General features: G+C 55.6%; 7 protein-coding genes across 7 annotated transcripts; 5 read left to right on the forward strand and 2 right to left on the reverse strand.

The window, feature by feature from the left end:
• Nucleotides 1–1,566: 1,566 nt before the first annotated feature.
• On the forward strand, nucleotides 1,567–2,364 carry ColSpa_03242 (uncharacterized protein; the record flags this gene model as incomplete). Its single annotated transcript, XM_049269454.1, has 2 exons — nucleotides 1,567–2,162; nucleotides 2,223–2,364. 2 exons carry the CDS (start codon nucleotides 1,567–1,569, stop codon nucleotides 2,362–2,364), a joined length of 738 nt encoding a protein of 245 aa, XP_049125411.1.
• A 576-nt stretch (nucleotides 2,365–2,940) lies between these two features.
• Nucleotides 2,941–6,582, forward strand: ColSpa_03243 (kinesin-like protein bimC; the record flags this gene model as incomplete). The annotated part of the gene is made up of 4 exons (XM_049269455.1): nucleotides 2,941–3,396; nucleotides 3,449–5,152; nucleotides 5,209–5,661; nucleotides 5,716–6,582. 4 exons carry the CDS (start codon nucleotides 2,941–2,943, stop codon nucleotides 6,580–6,582), a joined length of 3,480 nt encoding a protein of 1,159 aa, XP_049125412.1.
• A 556-nt stretch (nucleotides 6,583–7,138) lies between these two features.
• ColSpa_03244 (uncharacterized protein) lies at nucleotides 7,139–7,930 on the forward strand (the record flags this gene model as incomplete). The annotated part of the gene is made up of 1 exon (XM_049269456.1): nucleotides 7,139–7,930. The coding sequence occupies one exon, from the start codon at nucleotides 7,139–7,141 to the stop codon at nucleotides 7,928–7,930; it is 792 nt and encodes a 263-aa protein (XP_049125413.1).
• A 264-nt stretch (nucleotides 7,931–8,194) lies between these two features.
• Nucleotides 8,195–10,011, reverse strand: ColSpa_03245 (beta-glucuronidase; the record flags this gene model as incomplete). Its single annotated transcript, XM_049269457.1, has 3 exons — nucleotides 8,195–8,743; nucleotides 8,799–9,709; nucleotides 9,768–10,011. 3 exons carry the CDS (start codon nucleotides 10,009–10,011, stop codon nucleotides 8,195–8,197), a joined length of 1,704 nt encoding a protein of 567 aa, XP_049125414.1.
• Nucleotides 10,012–11,409: 1,398 nt separating this feature from the next.
• ColSpa_03246 (glutarate-semialdehyde dehydrogenase DavD) lies at nucleotides 11,410–13,068 on the forward strand (the record flags this gene model as incomplete). The annotated part of the gene is made up of 4 exons (XM_049269458.1): nucleotides 11,410–11,421; nucleotides 11,481–11,571; nucleotides 11,630–11,999; nucleotides 12,054–13,068. The coding sequence occupies 4 exons, from the start codon at nucleotides 11,410–11,412 to the stop codon at nucleotides 13,066–13,068; spliced, it is 1,488 nt and encodes a 495-aa protein (XP_049125415.1).
• A 763-nt stretch (nucleotides 13,069–13,831) lies between these two features.
• ColSpa_03247 (isoleucine--tRNA ligase) lies at nucleotides 13,832–16,820 on the reverse strand (the record flags this gene model as incomplete). The annotated part of the gene is made up of 3 exons (XM_049269459.1): nucleotides 13,832–16,452; nucleotides 16,509–16,689; nucleotides 16,782–16,820. The coding sequence occupies 3 exons, from the start codon at nucleotides 16,818–16,820 to the stop codon at nucleotides 13,832–13,834; spliced, it is 2,841 nt and encodes a 946-aa protein (XP_049125416.1).
• Nucleotides 16,821–17,566: 746 nt separating this feature from the next.
• On the forward strand, nucleotides 17,567–18,602 carry ColSpa_03248 (uncharacterized protein; the record flags this gene model as incomplete). Its single annotated transcript, XM_049269460.1, has 2 exons — nucleotides 17,567–17,807; nucleotides 17,941–18,602. 2 exons carry the CDS (start codon nucleotides 17,567–17,569, stop codon nucleotides 18,600–18,602), a joined length of 903 nt encoding a protein of 300 aa, XP_049125417.1.
• Between the last annotated feature and the right edge of the window lie 2,336 nt (nucleotides 18,603–20,938).

The raw sequence follows: 20,938 nt of genomic DNA on the forward strand, positions 1-20,938 counted from the left end.
CTGTCGGGGTTCTGATGCAACTTCTCGAACAACCCTCAGCTGTAGCTGCCGCGCGATACCCGCTTCGCTCACAAGGCCAAGACTTGTCACAGTTTGTTCCAGTATGAGTGCATTGCTGAATGCCATGAGACTATTTCACACGGCCGTATGCAAGTCTTTGGGCACCCTTTGGACGATCACGGGTAGCGGAAGGCGGCCATGTCTCCCAACTAACACGATCTCCATAATATCAGTAGCGAATTTGCTTTTCAATCTTTCATAGGAAATCATTGACGCCTTTCCTTGCAAGAACTCATGGCTTGGCAGTAACCGTTGAGCCCGAAAAGCACGACGGAGACAGCCCCCTGAACCCGCAAGCATGAGCAGCTTGGACCCACGGTTCCACATTCATGCCCAACGACTCAGGGACGTTTACGATCTCGAGAGACCTTTTATGGGTTGTGCCTGGTACTCCTTGAGTAAAGCGAGGATCATGGATGTGATGGCTGCTATCGAGGTCGGCAGAAGATGCTGCCGCTGTCTCTGGAGGCCATGGCCCGTACGGCGAACCCGGTATTCATCAGCAACACCACAGCAGTAAGCCAGCCGTCCTTCTTTCCTATGATCCGACCTATTCCATGGCTCATTATGACCAACATCTAAGCGGGGGAGCTGAGTTGCGCGGCTTAGGTTGGTCTTTGGCCGAAAAGGCGTTTATTTCATTGACGAACATGGTGAGTGGCTATGAAGTAGTCACGGCAAACTGCTTCTAAGGATTAATATCTCTGAAGTCCTTGACCACTGATCATTCGTCAGTTTCTTCTTTACCTGGTCGTCTCATAACCTGCTGTCGGTATTCACAGATCGTCATTACAGCCGTTAGCCGTCTCACTCGGCACTCAGCTGCAAAAAGTTCGAGCTAGCTGACAGTAGGTTCATCCTAACCTCTCATCAGCCTGTCCACCTGATCTGATGCTCTGGGCCTCGCGAGGAAGCTGATTTGAATCAAGCTGCCGTACGGTCTTTTGACTCCAGCGGGCTTGTAAAAGGGATGGAGGTCAAGGCAGCATCATTTTGAACTGCCCAGTAGGTTGTGCCATCTTGAAGTTGAGACCGAAAAAAGCTACCTAGTTATACTGTATGCCTGCCCCATTCAGCTCTCGACCATAGGGGTCAATTAGTCCTTGGCTAAAGGAATCGTTATCGTAGCAATACATCAGCAAGCGAAACTTTGAGTCGAGTCTACCCTTTCTCGAGCCTCGCCAAAAATTGCATAATGAGCACCTTGCTGTCTGAGGTCTCAACATATTCCACTGATTGTTGTTTACAGGTCGTGAGTCAAGTGGTGTCGTTTGCTTCGAGTATACTACCATTGTTGCTGTGCAGTCATACGGAGCCGGGGTATATTGTGTGACCGGGCCGGGCTAAAGAGTATAGTCTCCAAGCTTGCTAAGCGGAAGCGGCGCAGTGCTCTGTTGGAACCTCTCGGCTATGGTATGCGCATTCGCTGTCGTCGCATCCTTCATCCTGAACATCTCAAGACCACGTAATACATAGGGCACATTATTTTATTCTCGATATTTAACAATGGCGAAGCTGCGGCTTAGAGAGGGAGGAGTTCTCCCACATGACGACACTTTTATCGTGGAAGCGTTCGACTCGACGATCTCGTATCTCGAAGCGATCGGCAGCGGTGGAATGTGGGGATCTCGGCTCTTCAGTGAGACAGAAGGGTTCATGGAGGAAACGGCCGAGGACATCAGAAAATCGGAGAGGTACCGGACTACGGGCGAGGGAGATGCCTTGCGCATCTTCATCGCGGATGTTGGCGTCGAGCCGTCGGCGATACCTCTCCCGAACAGCACCACGAAGCCTCCCGGTCCCCGCTACTGGACCGCCGATGATGGGACACGCATGCTCTCGGTCGGAGTAGCGTTTGTTCGCGAGAACTGGCTACCTGGGCATGTCAAGTCTCAGTTCCACGTCGATGCCATCCGCACCGAGTTGCAGGGAAATGAGGGGTTTGTGTATCTCGATGTCTTGGTCACGGATTTTAGGACAGGCCATCACCGCAAGGGAGCCGGGGAGGCGCTTGTGAGGAAAGCAAAGGACTACGGACTTGAAAAGAAGATGAAGGTGCTCTACGTTGATGCTTGGGCGGGGAATGGGAGGAAGCTGGTCGAGTAAGTACTCAGAGCTGGGAAGGGTAGGATACCCAACGCTGGAGTGCTAACAGACAATAGATTCTACGAAAAGCTGGGGTTCAGCATCGTTGCTGACTTTGAGATGAAGCGTGCTAATGGAACTATATGGCCAGGTACACTTCTGCGAATAGGGCTCGATGTTATGGAGCGGAGTGCAGACAGTGAAGCTGGCGAGGAATGAGTCTCACGGCGGGTATCGATGTCTTCAAGACGTAGGTCCGGCAGAGCAGCAAGCGTCTCTCTTTAGTCGTATCCACAATACAGTACACGAATAGTGGGACCGGTCAGCCAGTTGATTTGAGAGTATTAGCGTCTCGAACAGCCTACAATTCCCTTTTGCCAGCCAATTCCCACCTTTGATAGATCGACTTTCGTATTGAGGGCCGTGTTTCGGTGAGTGACCCACTAACGCTCGGTGAGGGGCCAAACCAAAACAGCCAGGAAAACAGGCAAGCAGAAGGGGCCAGCGGGGCTGTTGCCCGGGTGACGGGAGATACCGTTGACCAACCACAGAGCTGGACTCCACTTAGCGCGCATGCTCTATTTACCGACCCTAGCACTTTGTCAACACACAACCTGTCGGGTCCCAGTATCATGCCTCACACCGTATATCAAACATTCAACACAAGCAACACACACAACACACGCCTACGGTTTTTGGTAGGACCTTTGACCTTTTGGATGATTTGATATCGCTGCGTTCCGCCTCTTACTGTTTTATCACCGACGCGACTACTCACACCAAACACCCCAAAACATGAGCTCCAGACGGGAGCTGACGAGGCCGACCTCGTCGAACCTGCGCACCGGCGCCGCGGCTCGCGCGAGCGTGCGCCCGGGAACCCGGACCTCGAACTTGCGGTACCAACACGCCCCATCCAAGGGCGTAGAGCGCGCCGCCTCACCCGCAGAGTCTGTCGCGTCCGTCGCTACGAACGCGACGAAGCGCAAGGAGCGCGAATATGACTTTGAGACGCCGGGCCAGGAGACCAACATCAACGTTGTCGTCAGATGCAGAGGCCGCAACGACCGCGAAGTACGCGAGAACAGCGCCGTCGTCGTTCAGGCCGATGGCGCGAAGGGCAAGAATGTCGAGCTGAAGCTTGGCCCCAATGCTCTGAGCAACAAGACATACAACTTTGACCGCGTCTTCTCTGCCGCGGCCGACCAGACCATGGTTTTTGACGATGTCGTCAAACCCATCTTGGACGAGGTTCGTCTTGCCATTTGGCTTTGCTCGCTACTGTCCCGCTGACACGATACAGATGCTCGCTGGCTTCAACTGCACCATTTTCGCCTATGGCCAGACCGGCACCGGCAAGACGTACACAATGTCCGGAGACATGACAGAAACCCTAGGCCTCCTCTCCGACGGCGCTGGTATCATCCCCAGAGCCCTTCATGCTCTCTTCAACAAACTCGAAGTCGACGATACCGAGAGCTGCGTCAAGTGCTCCTTTATCGAACTTTACAACGAAGAGTTGCGCGATCTGATCTCTGTCGAAGAAGGCCCCAAGCTCAAGATTTTCGACGACACATCAAGAAGGCACGCGACTACAGTAGTGCAGGGAATGGAGGAGAGACACATCAGGAACGCCGGCGAGGGCATCAAGGTTCTTCAGGATGGAAGCTTGAAGCGCCAGGTTGCGGCGACCAAGTGCAACGATCTCAGTAGTCGAAGTCACACCGTCTTCACCGTGACCGCGTACGTCCGAAAGAAGGGCGAGGATGGTGGCGAGGACTATGTCAGCGCAGGCAAGCTCAACCTGGTCGATTTGGCCGGTAGTGAAAACATTCAACGATCCGGTGCCGAGAACAAGCGAGCCGCCGAGGCTGGCCTGATCAACAAGAGTCTTCTGACGCTCGGCCGAGTCATCAACGCTCTGGTCGACAAGAGCCAACACATCCCTTACAGAGAGTCGAAGCTCACCCGATTGCTGCAAGATTCTCTTGGAGGTCAGACGAAAACATGCATCATCGCCACCATCTCACCCGCGAAGAGCAACCTGGAGGAAACTATTTCGACGCTCGACTATGCCTTTAGAGCGAAGAACATCCGCAACAAGCCGCAACTTAACGCTATGATCAACAAGAGGATGCTTCTTAGGGACTTTGCGACTGAAATCGAAAGGCTCAAAAGCGAGCTGATTACGACTCGACAGCGCAACGGCGTTTACCTCTCCAACGAATCGTACGAAGAAATGACGGCCCAGAGCGAATCGCGACGCATCGTCATGGAAGAACAAGCAGCGAAAATGGAAACTCTCGAGGGCAACCTGAAGAACAAAGTCCAGGAGCTGTTTGCTCTGACGTCTAGCTTCATGGGGTTGCGAAAGGACCATGAAGGCACCAAGGCGGAGCTCGACGAGACTCAAGGTGTCCTTGAGCAGACTGAACTCGTCCTCAAGGCGACGAGAAGGAGTCTTGCCGAGGAGACGCACCTCCGCAAGGCTCATCAGGAAACTGAGGAGAAGCTGGCTGAGGTCGGCGGCGAGCTGATTGCCACCCTGCAGAAGACAGTGCACGATGTGGATGGCCTCCGAGCCAAGAACAAACGGAAGTCGGACCTTCAGTCCATTAACCGGAGTGCTTGGGGCACTGCGCAAGCTGAAGTGACCGAAGTAACAAATCTGGTGGAGCAGCGAGTGCAGAGTTTCCAGAGCAAGCAGCGGCAGAGCATCTCGGGTATTTCCGAGCGCATGAACTCTTTTGTCAGTGAGGAGCTCCAGAAGCTGTCCTCGACGCAGAAGCTCCTCGACGAGCAGTTAGAATCGTTTGCTGCCTCACGCCGAGAGCTTCTGGAGCAGAAGGAGAAGTCCAAGGATGAGATGGACGACGTTCTTGAGGAGATCAAGGTCGTTCGCGACACCGTCAAGCAGCAAGTTGGGGAGAGCCTTCAAGCCATTGCTGCTGCCGCAGAGCGTATCGCTGCCGATGTCCTTAGCGAGCTCGACACTTTCCACAACCAGGTAAGGGATTCGGACTTTTACCCATAGGCTTTCACAGCTAACACATGCGCGCACAGCTGCACACCTCCTACAGCTCCTTGGGCAAGGAGTTCAAGGGCATCTTTGAGGATCTCATGACGCACATCACGGAACAGCGAAGTGAGTCTGATAGACTCAGACAACAGCTCCAGAGCGCAACCGATACGATTGTCAAGCAAAACGAGAACATCTCAGCACAGATGCAGCAAGTTCTAGACGAGGAGAGGAAGCAGGCGGCCCAGGATCGACAGAATCTGTTGGCCCAGATCACCACTCTCATCCATGCCCAGGCGGAAATTCAGGAGACTAGACTGGCCGAGAAGACCGCACAGCTGCAGAAGAGCGTCTTGGACTCGAATGTCTCATTGCAAGGCAACGTGGCTCAGTACTCTGAGGACATGGAGACCTGGGATGCCAAAGAGGGGCAACTCCTTGACGACGTGGCCAAGTCCCGTGATGCGATGAAGAACAAGTTGAAGGATGACTGGAGCGTAAGTCAACAACAACCACTCACTGCCTCTTTGAAACATACTAACCATTACCAGACCGCCGAGGAACACAGCACTGCCATCCAAGCAACTACCAAGTCCGTTCACGCCGAGACTGTTCGTGTCGTGGACGAGCAGCTGAAGGACCTCGATGTACAGATGGAGGCATTGGATGACTTCGTTACTCGTGCTCGTTCCGAGAACGCCTCTCACCACGAGCGACATGGCGAATCAATGCAGGGCTTGTCATCGACCGTGGAGAAGTCTTTCGATAACATTTCGAGCCATTTCAAGACGACTTTTGATCGCGTCAAGGACCTGGGCGAAGAGATGGAGACTGAGACCGAAGAGATGCAGCAGGGTCTGGACCCGTTGGCTGAGCAGCTGTCGAAGCCGTTGACTGCCCTGCGTGAGGACATCGAATCTACGACCATCCAGGAGTACCGCCCGACGGGAGAGACCCCTATGAAGGTTCAGTACCAATACCCGACCGACCTTCCCCGGACCGAGGCCCACGACGCTCTCCTCGCCGAGCTCAGCGACGGAGCCACACCCACCAAGCTGGGATCTGAATCGATGGTCTTCCCGGACCTCGACAACGACATGCCTCGCTCACCGCTGGCGCGCGCGTCGACTCGTATGTCGACCCTCAGCATGATTTCGGAAATGCCCCCTTTTAACATGAGCCTTCGCGAAGTGAACCCCAACACCACCGGCAGCCTCGGCTACGACCCGTCGGTCAGCATGATGTCCATTAACGAGACCACGGCCCCGCTACTCTTTAGCAAGCGCAGCTCGACAAGGCACGTGCCTAAGGGCCGCAAGCAGAGCAGCCTGCTCCCGATTGAGGGGCGGGAGAACGTCCCGCCCTCGTCATTTTCGTCGAGTCTGGGACCTCGCAGGAAGAGCCCTAGGTTGAACTAGAGAGTGATAGTAGCGTGTGTGAATTTTGAAAAGGATTGGGGTCTTTGGAGTTGACAGAGTATTCTTTGGTTGGACTGTACAAATGGCGATTATGGCCTGGGGTATTGGGCTTGGTTTGGCAGGTGTCTTTTTGGGTGTAGGCTTACTGGTATTCTTGATACCCTTGACTTCTTTTTTCTGAGGATGTTTCAAATTCAAACTGTTTCTACTACTCGTTCGTCGCCCCCGGCTTGTTTATTTGGACTTTTTTTGTTGTTCACGCCTTGATCGAGCTCTATGGCTTTGGATACACGACGGCCGGATGACACCACTCACCATGCACTCTGTTGGCTCCTCATCGGCGATCTCCCCGCTCGTCATCCACGCCCTTGAGGATGTCAACACAGGCACCACCCGCAAACTATCCGGCAAACGTATAAATACCTAAAGTCTTTGGTTTCTGTTCATCTGCAAGTCCAACTTACATCTACCTCGCTTAAACCACACAGCTCCAGAGCCTCCTGCCCCTACTTACACCCCGTCTATATATCACCCCAACCCCCCTTCTTCTTTAACAATGTCCTATCCAGACCTGACCACCTTCAAAGCCCTCTCCTTCGACTGCTACGGCACCCTCATCGACTGGGAATCCGGCATCCAATCCGGCCTCCGCCCCATCCTCTCCCGCCTCCCGCCCTCCAGCCACCACGCAACTGGCCCGGGCCTCCTGGCGAAGCGCCTCGACGACCTCTCCTCCGCGCTGCAGGTCTCCGAGCCCGGTCTGCGGTACGACCTGAACCTATCGCGCTCCTTCTCGGCGCTGGCGGCCGAGGTGGGCGTCGACGTCTCGCCGGAGGAGGCGGAGCGGTTCGGATCCCTCCCCGGGACGTGGCCGCCGTTTCAGGACACCGTCCCGGGGCTCGAGGTCCTGAAGCGGCACTACAAGCTCATCATCCTGTCCAACATTGACCGGGCCAATATCACCGCGACGCTGGGCCGCCTGCGCCCCGTCGCGTTCGACGGCGTCTACACGGCCGAGGAGATTGGGAGCTACAAGCCCGCGCACGCCAACTTTGCGTACCTCTTTGCGCGGGCCCGGGACGAGCTCGGCGCCGACCGCGACAGCGGGGAGCTGCTGCACGTCGCGCGGAGCCTGACGGCGGACCATGTGCCGGCCAAGGAGCTTGGGTTCCGGAGCGTTTGGATCTCGAGGGGCGGCGAGACGAAGGCGGGGCGAGGCGTCGGCGGGGATCTGGAGAGGTTGAGGGGGGATGTTGGGTTTGAGTGGCGGTTCGGGACGATTGGGGAGTTTGCGGAGGAGGTTGAGAGGCAGTTTCGGCAAAAGGGGGGATTGAATGGTGCTGTGTGAGCGTGACATGTGAGTTGCCACGGTTAGGGAGTTGATTGATATCTTGGAGGGGCCGCCCTGAAGGTGTATTTCTGTCGCACAATGACTGGTTCTTGTAGTCGGCTTTTCGGGGGTATTTTGATACAGGAAACCCGTACCCATTATCTACTGAGGCAGAGATCGTCTGCTACAAAGTTGCGTCATGCGGAGGTTCAGAGAAATATGCCACATCTCTTTTAAATGCGTGTACGTTTCAACAAAGGCATATCAAAGTGCCCATCGCGCCTAAGAACGCTTTCTACATCCACCCTCGGGACTAACGATAACAGCCTCGCTTGCCGAGGCGGTAAACGTCACCCGGCCTCCTTCAACCAAGGCATACTCCCCCACTGTCACATTGTCCAGCTTGACGGGCTTCCCCTCGTTGAGTTCGTAGTTGTAACTCCACCCATCCCATGTGATACCCGTAATCGCATCACTCCCGTTTGCGTACAGCCGCCGCACGTTCGCGAGGCCCGTGTTCCATGGCACTTCGAAGCTGTACGCGAAAATATTGCGGCTTTTGGGGTTTGGATTCGGGGTGGTTCCCGTACCGTTGATGGTTGAGTTGTATGCGTGGAGGTTGACGACAAGGAGACGGGCGAGTGTGTCGCCGTGGTAGGCCGCGTAGGCGGCGGACTGCTCGTCGTCCTCGTCAAGCGGGATGTTCGCGACGGAAACAGGGCCTGGGGTTTGGGGCGGCGCAAGGAAGGCGGCGATGGCAATGTTGCCATAGTATGGTGCCTTGGTGCCGATGGCCGTTGTATTCGTGTCGACGGGCTGCCAGCTTTGATACTATAAATCATCAGCTTCAAAGTCGTTTCACGACGGGTACAGGAGGTGGGCGAACCCTATAGTCAGTCCCCATGTGCATGTGGTTGCGCTTGATTCCCTGTGAGGCGGCATAGAGGTTGAAGTCAACGCCCCAAAGGGCAGCTCCGAAGGAGTTGGACAGTCCCGGCTTGCCTTGGTTATAGAGCGAATTGTGCTCTCCCAGGATGTGCGGCGGGACATCGTCAAAGCGATCCGTCATGTTGGTGTATTCTATCACGTGTGACTGGACGGACTGCACGGTTCGAGTGTGGTTCATCAGAGTTCCCTGAAGGGTGACCCCGGGGCTCTCGGCGCCGCTAATGTAGTTATGGGTAGAGAACATGGCGACGTTTTTGTCAGTGTTCAACCCAGCAGCCCATTGCGCAGGGGCACGAAGCCTGTTGGCTGTTCCCGCGTTGCATGGCGCCATGAAGACCGGCTTGGGGAAATCAGGACACGCTTCTGCGATGATGTTGGCAATCTCGCGCGTCCCGTTGAGCCACTGCTCGACGTAGATGGATTCATTCCACGACGGGGGTCGCACGGGACCTTGGGCTGAGGTGGAGAAGAGGTCTGGCTCGTTTCCGTACTCCCAGACATCGAGCTTATCCTTGCCAATGGCTTTGCATGCCAACGGCACGGTGGCTTTCAGCGTTTCCCATCCTTCGGAGCGATTGGCGCCCAGGCCGAGGTTGAAGCCGTGGGCGAACTTGGTGTCTGCAAACGTGCCGTAGGATTCGAAAAAAGAAGGGCCAATATGGATGGTGGTCGGGTAGTCCCTCGATCTTGCAAAGTCGTAGGTGCCGTTGACAGCGAACGGAAGCGTCTCGTTGTATAGGGCGTAGTCCTGAGTGTTTCCTCCTACTCGGATATAGGGACGAACGCCTTGCAAGTTACCCAAGTTCGCAAGCAGATTGTCCGAAAACTTGTTCGGCGCCGAGGTGTTTCCTAGCATACACGGTCAGGGCCACGATGTACGGCACTTGATCCTAGGTGCAAGGCTTACCAGCGAAGTCCGGAAAAAAGGCGAACTCGAGGGAGAAGCTCACGAAAGCATCAAACACAGCACTAGCCTTCTCGGGCCCGGGGACGGCTTTGGGAGTGATGTCGCCCGCTATGGTGACGGTAAGCAAAGCCTGCGAGAGAAACGTAGCCCACGCCATCGCGTTGTAAGAGGGGGAGAAGGTGGTGAACAAGCAATGAAGCTCATCGCTGAGGACAGAACCAAGGGACCGAATAGCGACCGACATGATGGCGGAGTTGCTAGTATCGGTACGAGGACGGTATGAGGTGACAATAAGCTTCCCCGCGTCGGCAACGGTGCCAACGCGGGGATTGAAGCTGTTTATTGTTTTTCACTGTCGTGCTGCAGCAGGGAATACGAGGAGGCGGGTGACCGCGCAAGGCAGGCGCCTTACGACCATGACGGCATGCAGGTCGGTAAAGGTATCAAAACGGACAAGATCAACGCGGAAAGCGGCAACACGAGTCTTGGGATAAAAAGCTTGGCCTGCGAGTGCGTCTGGGGGTATCTCCAAGGGGTCGGGGAAATCTATGCCCATTTTCATGGCCAAGGTGATGGGAAAAATAAGGGGGGGGGGGGATCAGGGCCGGATGAGGTTGTGATGTGCCGCAAAGGACAGCCTATGGGAGAACAAACAAGACTCATGTGCGAAAGTTCCCAGATGCGCAAGGCTGTTTGGGTATCAGACGAACACCTGAAGGAGGCCTACACTAGAGCCGGGCACGACAGGGGGCATCTAGCGTCATCCTGCGTCCAATATTGAGGTAGAAACTGTATATTGGCCTGTCTGATGCGATGTCCGGCTCGTCATGAACGAGCAGACGCTAATTGAATGTGATGCATCTAGGTGGAATAGTTGCTCAGAGTGAGTTAGCTGAAGTGTGATGAAGTGTGATGAAAGCTAGAGGTTGTTAGGCAGGGAAGGGAAGGGAACGCACTCTCATAGCTCCAGTGGACTCTGCCACGCCAGGGAACAGCTCGATAGAAAAACCCAATGGCACTTGAGCTGCTTCTCGTTGCCGGGCCGTGACTGAAGAAAGGTTATCTGTTAGAGACCCCGCCGCGGCAGTAAGCGTTATCTTAGCACAGACTGATACCACTCAGTGCCGGTTTGCGGTGAACCCAACCGGGCCGGTTGGGAAAGTGGGGGGGACGTCATCGAACGTCACCCGGATGCGCGCGGTCCTGAAGCGCTCTCGTCTCCGTTGTCGCTTTAGACAAATCAACGATAGGATCACGATATTTGCCATTGCAGAGCCTCGACAACGCCGACAGCGCAAACTGTCCCGGATCGCGTTTCTGCACCCTCCATTGTCTTCTACTAGCCCGTCGGTGACACGGAAGCGTTTGAGCGCATCCAATAACCCAACACCAAAGTGTGAAGCGTAGCTCCATCCAAACATCACACGGCCCCTCCCCCGCATTTCCACAGCTCCAGCAGCGACGAGCTAAGAGCTTCTTCTTCTACTACTTGTTCTTCTCAACCCTCCTCCCACTTCGACTCTCCACTATGCCCATCACATTACAAAAAGCAGTCGCCCCGGCGTCACGATTTGTACCGAGAACCTTGTTCCGATCTGTTCGGACACCGTTCATCCCATTTACCCTCAGAGCCGCCTCCACCATGGTTCCCAAGGTAAATACCCCGCGATCCCATCGGCAGGCCATGCAGCTCACTCACACACACCCCCTTAGCTCAAAGACCCGTCATTGCTAAAGCAGGATGTATGCTACGTCAACGGCGAATGGGTCAAGGCCAAGTCTGGCAAGACCTTTGATGTAACCGGTAGGCCCAACCGGATCTCATGGCTCTCATCGGCAGTCCGAATGCTCACTACCAGTAGACCCGGCCACCGGCGAGAAGATCGCGTCATGCCCCGAGTTCGCCAAGGCCGACACGGATGCCGCCATCGCCGCGGCCGCCACGGCCTTCGAGACCTTCCGCACCAAGACCGGCCGTGAGCGCTCCAAGCTGCTGCGCAAGTGGTACGACCTCCTGATGGAGAACGCCGAAGACCTGACGACCCTCATCACCTGGGAGAACGGCAAGCCCCTCGCTGATGCCAAGGGGGAGGTCACCTACGCCGCCAACTTCTTTGAGTGGTTCAGTGAAGAAGCGCCCCGTATCTACGGCGACACCATCCCGTCCTCCGTGCCCGGAAACCGCGTGTGGACCATCAAGGAACCCGTCGGCGTCTGCGGCCTCATCACACCGTGTGTTCTTTAGCTGGAAGCTGCGTGATGGAACATGAGACTGACGTGGTGCAGATGGAACTTCCCCGCCGCCATGATCACCCGCAAGATCGGCCCCGCCCTCGCCACCGGCTGCACGGTCGTCTGCAAGGCCCCCGGCGAGACCCCCTTCACCTCGCTCGCCATCGCCGAGCTGGGCCACCGCGCCGGCGTCCCCAAGGGTGTCGTCAACATCATCACCGCCCTCGACAATACCCCCGAGGTCGGCGAGGCCCTTACCACCAACTCGACCGTCAAGAAGATATCCTTCACCGGCTCCACCAACGTCGGCAAGCTCCTCATGAAGCAGTGCTCCGGCACCCTCAAGAAGCTCTCCATGGAGCTGGGCGGCAACGCCCCCTTCATCGTCTTCGACGACGCCGACGTCGACTTGGCGGTCGCCGGCGCCATCGCCTCCAAGTTCCGCTCCTCGGGCCAGACCTGCGTCTGCGCCAACCGCATCTACGTCCAGAGCGGCATCTACGACGAGTTTGCCGAAAAGTTCGCCGCCAAGGTCCGGGAGTTCAAGGTCGGAAACGGCTTCGAGGAGGGCATCACCCACGGCCCGCTCATTCACGACCGCGCCATTGACAAGGTCGATGCCCACATCCGCGACGCCGAGAACAAGGGCGGCAAGGTTGTCGTCGGCGGAAACAAGATCTCGAAGCTGGGGTCCAACTTTTACGAGCCGACCGTCATTACGGGCATGACCAAGGAGATGGCCATGTCGAGCGAGGAGACCTTCGGCCCCGTCGCCGGCCTCTTCTCCTTCAAGACCGAGGAGGAGGTGGTGAAGCTGGCCAACGCCACCAACGTCGGATTGGCGGGTTACTTCTTCTCTCGCGACATCCAGCGCGTGCACCGCGTGGCGGAGCACCTCGAGGTCGGCATGGTCGGCGTCAACACGGGTCTCATCTCGGATCCCGCTGCACCGTTCGGAGGTGTCAAGGAGTCCGGCTTCGGAAGGGAAGGCTCCATGTACGGTATTTCCGAGTACCAGGTTACGAAGATGATTACGTACGGCGGCATGGGCCAGCCTCTTCAAAAGTAAGGTGTGGAAATCTTGTAAAAGAATGATTAGCGGGCAACCTTGGGATAGGAGTTGAAATTCAAACGGTTTGGGTGCTTCAATCAGTCGCTTGCTAAATGCCGCCATCTCTCCCGACAAATATGTGGACCCTTCAATTTTCGTTGCTGGCCTGCTTTCCGATAATGGGTCACGTCAGCGGTTGGAAGTCAGTCGGTTATGAAATATCTGAAGTCCCATAGGCAGAAATAGCCATAAAGGCTAGCTACATCCTTCCCGCCGGAGGGGGGGGGGGGGGGGTTCGGTGACCGGAATTTCAGCTCCGCCTGGCACAGTCTCAGCCTAGAGCACCTGCCCGTCATTCCCGGTTGTGTGATCAGTACGAGATATTGAGCAAGCGGTGCGGTGTAACCATAAGATACGCCTTTCCGGATGAAAAAAATACATAAAAAATTAAAATAAAAAAAAAGCTTGAGGACAAATTGTGTATACAACCCCGTTTTCGGCAGTAGTCCAAAAGGCTGAAGTATAGAACTTCAAGTCCCGGGACTCTCCACTAAACTTCGTGTGACGCCTAAGATTGTATCATGCGACGAACTCATTCATAAAAACAGTTACCTCAAGGTAGAGACCATTCAGGTTTCCTCAATAGCAGCAATGAGGCTGGATTAACATGGAAGGTAAATCGGAGGGAACTTTGCTCCATGACACTTTCAGCCTGTAAGTAGATTGTCCAAGAACCTTGATATGACCGTGAGGGGTATCTTTCTTGATCTATTGCACATATCTATACACGAGCCCATCTATTCTTACAAGGTCGACACGACATCCTCACAACGACCGCACAAGGCGTCCTCCTTCGGCGCGATGTACCGCCAGCAGCGAGAGCACTTGTGCCCCTTGGGGGCAGAACCGAGACAGTTCCCTTTGCGCCGTTGACTTCAAACACCTCATCGTAGCGCCACTCGCTCTCAGACGGAACGTCCGTGTTCGTCTCCACGGACGACACGACGAACATGGCCTCCAACTCGTCACCGTACTTGCTCAAAACGCCGGCAACCGCCTGGTCCTCGGTAGTCACGATGACCGACGACTGCAGCGAAGAGCCGAGGACCTTGGCCAAGCGGCCCTTTTCAAGAGCTGCCTTTACAGCGCTGGAAACAGACATGAGGACTGGAAGGTCTTTGCGGAGGGACGCCTCTCCGATGGTCGAAGGGGCTCGGTCGTGGGCTGGGGCGTCATGGGGGGTGTACAGAGGGTGAAGGAGAGATTTGTCAGCCTTCATGTACTCGGGACGATGGTCCCATGCTTCCTCAACCAGAAGAGGGGTCATGGGCGACAGCATCCGGAGGAAGCCCAAGAAGATGGGCTCCAAGACGCCGCCACCATCGCCACAATAGAGGCGATCTTTCATTGCCTCCAGATAAAAGGCCGACAAGTCGTTGGCAACCCAGCGGTTCAAGGCGTTGAAAGCCTTGTAAAACTCGTGTGCGGCGAATGCCTTGTTGACCTCCTCCGTGACGTCCTTGAGCTGGACGAGAGCGATGTGGTCAAGGGTTGTCGTCGGGGCGGTGCGGGCTGACTCGTGCATCGAGCCGGTCAGCATCTTGATGATGGTGCGGTACTTGACCATCATTGTATGAACGGACTTTAGGACTGTTTGGCCAATGGCAACGTCTTTGGTATATTCGGAGCTGGCTGCCCAAAGACGGAGCGCGTCTGGACCCAGAGCCTCATATGTGGGACCGGCACCGGCCACCTTGGCCTTGCCTCTGACCTTAATCGGTGGCAACAAGGTGCCATCCATGATCTGGGTAGGCGTGATGGTGTTTCCAATTGACTTTGACATCTTTTTGCCAGCTTGGTCCAAGGTGAAACCGTGGGTGATCAGTGTCTTGAACGGAGACTTGGGCTGCACCTGAGCTGCCCCGTCACTCTCAGCTCTTTGGGCGGCGACATACGACAAGAGACTAGACTGAAACCAGCCACGATGTTGGTCCGATCCTTCGAGGTAGACGTCGGCTGGGCCATTGCTTTCAGTCCAACTGCTGCCGCTGTCAAACCAGACATCCATGGTATCAGTGCCGCGGCGGTATTGCCCCTTGAGGGATGGAGCGACCCAGGCAGGTTCGTCAGGGGCATCAGAGAACCACGCATCGATGCCGCGCTGCTGGATGACGGAGATGATGTGATCAACGGATTCCTCCGTCACCACGGCGTCTCCATCAGCATTGTACAGAGCAGGAATAGGCACGCCCCAAGCACGCTGGCGCGAGATGCACCACTCGCTGCGGCCAACGACGAAGCTCTCGAGGCGATTGCGCCCAGAAGCCGGCACGAATTTGACCTCTTTCAGTGCGTTGATGGCATCGTCTTTGATGCTATCAACATCAGCAAACCATTGGGCCGTGGACCTCATGACAACGGGCTGCTTCGTCCGCCAATCGTAAGGGTACTTGTGCTTGTACTTTGCGGCGTTCAATACATCGTCTTCAATCAGAGCGAGAACAGCCTTGCTGCCACCCTTGAGAATGGAGGAAGCCTCGGTCAGCTTTTCGGGGGCATCAGGGAAAGCTTCCCGGGTGAAGTTTCCCTCATCATCTATGGGCGCGAAAGCGTCAATGCCGAGTTCTGCACACGCCTCGTAGTCCTCGAAACCATGACCGGGAGCGATATGAACGAGACCAGTTCCGGAAGCTGCAGACACGAAGTCCGCATGGATAACGGGCTGCGGGGCGGATTGTGCTCCCTGGAGTCTGTTGTGGTACTTCAGTCCCTTTAGTTCAGAGCCTTTGATGGATGCCACAACGACGCGGGGCTCCTCCTCCATGAAGAGGGCCTTTACTGCCTCCAATCGGCTGACCGCAGTGAGATAGGCGCTTCCGTTGACAGATATGATGGCGTAATCGAGATCCTCGTGGACAGCAATGGCCCTGTTCGCTGGGAGGGTCCAGGGGGTGGTGGTCCAGACAATGGCATAGAGCTGGCCGGAGAAATCGCCCAACGACGGACTGCCGATGATGGGATATCTCACATAGGCCGCCGTTGAAATATGGTTCTCATTGTACTCCAACTCCGCTTCCGCCAAGGCGGTTCTCGACGACGGCGACCAATATACGGGCTTGCTCTTGCGGTAAATGAGACCTCGCCGGACCATCTGCTGGAACAAACGCAACTGTCTGACCTCGAAGTCGGGATCCATGGTCGTCCATCGTGCATCCCAGTCGGCCATGACGCCATATGAACGGAAGCCGTCCATCTGCTCCAGCACGGTAGCGGATGCGAGCTGCCTAGCAGCCTTGCGAATCTCGGTAGCAGTCATGTCCTTGCCGCCGGAGGTGCCGACGGCCTTCATCTCGATGGGAAGACCATGGCAATCCCAGCCGGGCCTGTAACGTATACGGTAGCCTACAGGAACGGTGTCAGTCCGCTGATGGATACCAACGCAGCTGGGCGTCTCCAACCTTGTTGGACCTTCACCCGATTGATCATGTCCTTCAGGATCTTGTTCAATGCATGGCCAACGTGAAGGCCTCCGTTGGCGTACGGAGGGCCGTCATGCAGGGTGAACTCGGGCCTCTTGTCGTTGGACAGTTGCCATTTGTAAAAGTCGTCGGCTGATCGGCGCAAGTATTCGGCACGGAACTGTGAGAGCGGGCGTGGTCTGGGACAAGCCGGGTCACGGGTCAGCTGAGGCCGGGACGGAGGTCGGACGGCCGGACGGGGTCAGGGCTTACGGAAAGGTGGATTTGGGTAACCTCAGTGTCGATGCCCATGACTTCGACATGATCGCTTTGTAAGCATCACTGCGGAAGGAAAGGCGCGGGGAGGTGGTGTAAGCCGCAGTGCGCACTTGGTGTTTGGGGATGCTGAGCTCTCGACGGCTACAACTCAAAACGACACGATCGGAGGTGGGCAACGCGATCCCGACAAAATTTAAGTGGGGGGTCGTGTCTGTCAATTGAATTGCAGTGTGCCTGAGGTCGTGCGCCCGCTGTGAGTGCCTGCTACCTAGGTATGTAGGTTGTTGCAGCGTGCAGCGGCCCGCATGAGCAACCGCACGGGCAACCCCAAAAGGAGAGGAAGACCACCCAGTCACCACCTTAGGTATCAGCTGGCAAGGCGCCCAAAGTACACATCCCTACCCCAGCCGCAATTGCTTGCAGATGGGCCCGGAAAAGGTACATCGGCCTAGTGGGGCACTCTTACTCGACGTCACAACTTAAGCTTCACTCACTCAACTCACTCACTCACCTACCTACCCAACAACCACAACTTCCTTACAGATACATCATAACCTCTCATCCTCAACGTTGACTTCGACAATTCGCCTTCCTCGGTCCGAATCATCTCCAGAGGTCTTATTTCTCGACCATCACGTATGACTCGGCGACGTCACGTTAACCCTGCAACGTCTTGACAGAAACCTACCTGCTCACCGAGAGCCCTCCCAATAACCGCGTCTGATCTTGAAGCACACTCCACGCCTTACTGTAACCCGGATTCTAGGGAGCACCCCAACATGGCGCCTCTCCGTCGATATCTGAGGATCACCAAGTATTCCGTGCTCGAATGTCGCATATATCTCGACAACCCGGCTTTGGCACAGAGCTGGCTTCTAAATCCCCGGAATCCCATATTGCCCAAGGTCATTGAAAGTGTCCGTCCTCTGGTACTGCCAAAACTACGCGAGGAGCAGGAGAGGGAACGTACCAAAAAGAAGAGCTCCAAGAAGAAGAGTATCAAGGATGTCGTCGTTCAAGGTGAGTCATGTTATTTCGCATACTTACTCACTGTCACTACCGCATAACCCAACCCACCCTTCACTGTCGCAACCTGCCCGGTCTGGACTTCTTGTTGAACTGAATAGAGTTGGCTGATCACAACATGAACTAGACGAGTTTGAGGTGTCAATGTTCCTGACCGAGACGAGTACACGCCACTCACTGCTCACTAAGCACAAGCATTTCCGCGACAAAGCGACCAGCAAGTTGCAGTCCAACTCTAATAAGCTGATCAGTGAAACGAATGATGCGCCCATCGACCTGGACATAGAAGCCGGAGGCTCCGGTGCGACGGCGCATATTCGGGAGGAGAGTGAATCTGAAGAAGACTCCGGCGGGCTATCCCGGATCCCCGCCGTCGATGAAACAAGTCGGCCTCGGCGGTCAAAGAGGCAACGCGGGGAACCTCGCGAGACTGACGCTGATTACGAAATGCCTTTGGATGATGACGCCGCTGCCGAGGCCTCGGCAATCGAGATAGATTCCGAGGACGATGTTTTCCCGCCCTCTAAGCGCATCAAGAAGCAGGGGACCGGGTCTGACGTCGAGCAAGACGACGATGACAAGAAGAAGATGGCCATGGACGTTTCATACGAAGGTTTTGCCATCTATGGTCGTGTACTCTGCCTCGTCGTCAAGAAACGCCAAGGGCTAAGATTGGCAGCTACGATCGGATCTGGAAACGCCAAGCAACCTGCTGGCCAAGCCAGCATGGAGAACTGGATCAGCTCTACCCAGATGCCTAACCCTGGCGCCGAGGAGGACGCAGCTTGAGGCGCAAGTGAGCAGTGGCCAAAGCAAGGAAGTTGAAGCTATACCAGGCAAATCACATGGCGGGGCTTATGCTTCTCACCGGCATGGTTACGCGGTGGCATGATGACAGGTCACATCAGATCGAACTTTGACACCTCTGTTATTTGTTGGGATGCATCGCATATACTGGGCTATCGAGGACCGGACATGGAGCTATTCTCCGCCTATTGTTTCGTGTGCCTCAACTAGCCAAGTCTTCCTAATAGACGTGCCACGATCGCGAGACGTCCTCCCTATCACAGATCGAGATCTGGGGAGTGCAGCAAGAATACGCGGCTGTTTCGTGAAGACCCCGCTAGTTGCCCTTGAAGAAAACCAAATGGTTCAAGAATCAAGGCCAAGACACGTGCTTCCGAGCTCGAAAACAGGCCGGGCCATGGATGGTGCTGGGGAATGGCATGATCAACCTGAACTTTATCATCGGACTGTCGCTGACACCGCCCGCGCCGCCTCGTAGGGATGCTCCGGGATCCTGAACCGGGGGGGGGGGGGGGGGGCATGGCTCACTTGTAATCGCCGTTCAGTCTACCGGGAGTGTCCCGGGTTCCCAGTGCTCTACCGCGGCATGGTGCCGTAGTGTCGACCTAAAGAGCCATGGGCAGTAGTTGTTGACAACGCACGGTCAACTATACTCGACTAGACCGGCGACAACTGAAACTAGCCCACTGGAACCCAATATGGTTCGCAGACGTTGGCCTGGCCTTGAGGCTTGTTGCTTATGCTGGGGTGCTTACGATGTCACGACTCAGACTAGATTTCCCCGCCAAGTCAAAGTTAGCTTTACGAAGCTCCCAAACCACTGGAATTACCAACATCAGTTGGCGTCTGCGCCAATTTTGAACTTTCGCCTCCATAAACCCCTCTTCTTGACTGTCGCACATTTCCCTTGGCGCCACCGACCGGCTTATTATATCTGCCTCACCGTTACGACATCGACGATGAGGGCGTTCAGGTGAGCACGAGATCGTAGATACAACGTCGGCATCGAGCGCATCGTGTCGCAGTCGCCACCATGCTCAGGTCTTTGAGCTGTTGTTGTCATCAACTGTTGACCGAGGTTACCGGACGGGGGACAACCATGGACATGGTAGCTTTTGACTACATGACACATGCCATTAAACGCGGGTCGGCCGTCTCAAAAGTAACCTTTTGGCAGGCTACTGTGACAGACGCGTCGCTCTGAGCGGTCTACCAAGAGCCTGGGCGTGGGATATGTTCAAGTGGGATGCTTAGGCAAGGATGTTATTTGCCTCCAATTCCTGGACGGAAACATTGATGCCAACCCTGCCAAACACGCGATGGAAGGCTGGTCTCACGTACAATAACTTGGACTTGTAAAGATACATTTCGACAAAGTACTAGAACCCGCTTGCTTGAGAACGTTTACCAAGCTCCACAGCGACACCGAAGACCGTCGGCGAGCTGGTTGACGGAAATGCTGCACACCATCAACTCTGCGGGTCTAGTGGCTTAGGAGTCATGATAACGACAGTCTAACCAGAGTTGATTCGGCCGATCACAACTCACGGGCTGACTTCGTTGACAGGCCGAAGCACGCTAGTTTCCCGTCCGAGCCGCCCAGCACAGACTCGTAGTCGGACGATTTACTAAGTGCCTCTGACGACACGATTGCGGTGGTCGGATGACATTACGGCTATGACTCTGCCTCTGGAATCCGGGTTGTCGGACAATATGCTTGCCAACCCCTACCGGGACGGAAGTACAGCCGTGGATGGTACGGCATCTCACGCTGACCAACATTATAGGTTGTTCGATAACAGTAGAGCGAGCCTAGAGCTTCGTCAAGCGTGGGCCGGTGATAACGTGGGTTGTCTTTCCCCGCTACCCCGCCGCCGAGGTGCCAGTTTAGAATTGATTGAACTATTGGCGTCAGCAAGGCAAAGCAAATCCTCCGTCAGAATGCGACCCCAGGCTCCAGTCCACATGACCGCCCGCTATCCTGGGCTGCGCGTCTGAAGAGGGTGTGAACGATCGTGTGCAAGCAGTGATAGCACGACATGCATTCTATCGAGCCATTGGCGCACCAGAGCCCGACATGCCCGAAACCGAGGGTCCCATGGCGTACGATTTAGGCTCTTCTCAAAGAGTCAAGATGCAGTGCCTGTCTGTACTAGTCGACCAACCGTTTGAACCCCCACCCAGCCGGGTTGTGCTCGCCTCCCGCACGCACGAACAGGGCAGCACAAGCCTGTCGACAGCCAATGACCGGATGAAACCGTTGTGAATGTCCGTAAAGAGCCACCGTTTTGACGGGACGTGCGGACACTTGATGCAGA

The sequence above is a fragment of the Colletotrichum spaethianum genome, assembly GCF_022836535.1.
Source record: "Colletotrichum spaethianum MAFF 239500 DNA, contig06, whole genome shotgun sequence".
NCBI lineage: Eukaryota > Fungi > Ascomycota > Sordariomycetes > Glomerellales > Glomerellaceae > Colletotrichum > Colletotrichum spaethianum.